The sequence below is a fragment of the Sinocyclocheilus grahami genome, unplaced genomic scaffold (assembly GCF_001515645.1).
Source record: "Sinocyclocheilus grahami isolate Dianchi unplaced genomic scaffold, SAMN03320097.WGS_v1.1 scaffold646.1, whole genome shotgun sequence".
NCBI lineage: Eukaryota > Metazoa > Chordata > Actinopteri > Cypriniformes > Cyprinidae > Sinocyclocheilus > Sinocyclocheilus grahami.
The window spans coordinates 2,137,976-2,138,961 of NW_015505825.1; the positions used below are offsets into that span (position 1 = coordinate 2,137,976).

Here is a 986-nt window from a genome sequence, read left to right on the forward strand (position 1 = left end):
GGAAGCCCCGGCTTAGAGTGAGCTGAGGCGGCGGGGTTGAGAACGGCGCGCCCGGCGGATCCAATGAAGGAGCGGCAACCACGTGACGACTCCGGGCTGAACTCCACTTTGTCCACGGTGAAAGCTGATCCGGCGATCCACAGCGCGAAGTTGTTGTATCCCTCAGCGACCGGCACGGATCAGCTCCAGGCATGACGAAGCAGATATCGTCCTCTTTTGGAAGACCAAACAAAGTAGTTTCGCTTTCACAACGAAACACACAGCGCCTTCACGACATGGCGGCAGCAACAATACTACAGCAAGAATAAAAGTTACGCCTTCTTTCCTTGCGTGAACATTTGGGTGGCGTTATGCAAATCTTCCCACATAGTGAGGTAGATATGTGGGGGCGTGTTAGAACGAGCCGTTTTAGGTAGGTGTGGCTGACTCTTAACTTTTATAAAGAATATCTCTTTGGATTTGAGACTTTAGTCTTTGCAACTTTACAGATCTTCTTTATGCACCAAGAGCTTGTAACACTCCAAAGAGAAAGGAAAAATTTAAATCGCATCATATGACCCCTTTAAAAAAAATGAGTAAAGGTTAGCAGATTTCAGACCATGCACACGTCTGAGTAATGTCGGGTTTTCACATCATTCAGCCAAGGTCAGGTCTCCCGGCTCATGCCAGTCAGTGAGAGCTCTATGTGTCACAGTAAATGGTGACCTGAAATACCTTGGGCTTCAAACTGGTTGGCTGATGTGCAGGTCCAAAAAGCCATAGGATTATTTTTGAAAAGCCTAAAATCCAAACCTAAAAAATAATGTTGTGTGTTAAAGTTTTTTGCCATTTTGTTGAAGAACATAAATTACTCCCCTTCAAGTCATCCTAGGTGTATATGACTTTCTTCTTTCAGACGAATCCAGACGGAGTTATATTAAAAATTGTCTTTGATCTTTCAAGCTGTTTCATGCCACTCAGCGGTTGTTGCATGCGTCAGTCCAAAA

General features: G+C 45.0%; 1 protein-coding gene across 1 annotated transcript in view; it reads right to left on the reverse strand.

Moving 5' to 3' along the window:
• The window catches only part of ranbp2 (RAN binding protein 2), a 65,032-nt gene that overhangs the window by 16,689 nt on the left and 47,357 nt on the right, over window positions 1–986 (reverse strand). Inside the window, exon 22 of the mRNA XM_016242128.1 lies at window positions 715–842. Coding sequence (XP_016097614.1) covers window positions 715–842 — 128 coding nt within the window. The remainder of the gene's footprint in view (window positions 1–714; window positions 843–986) is intronic.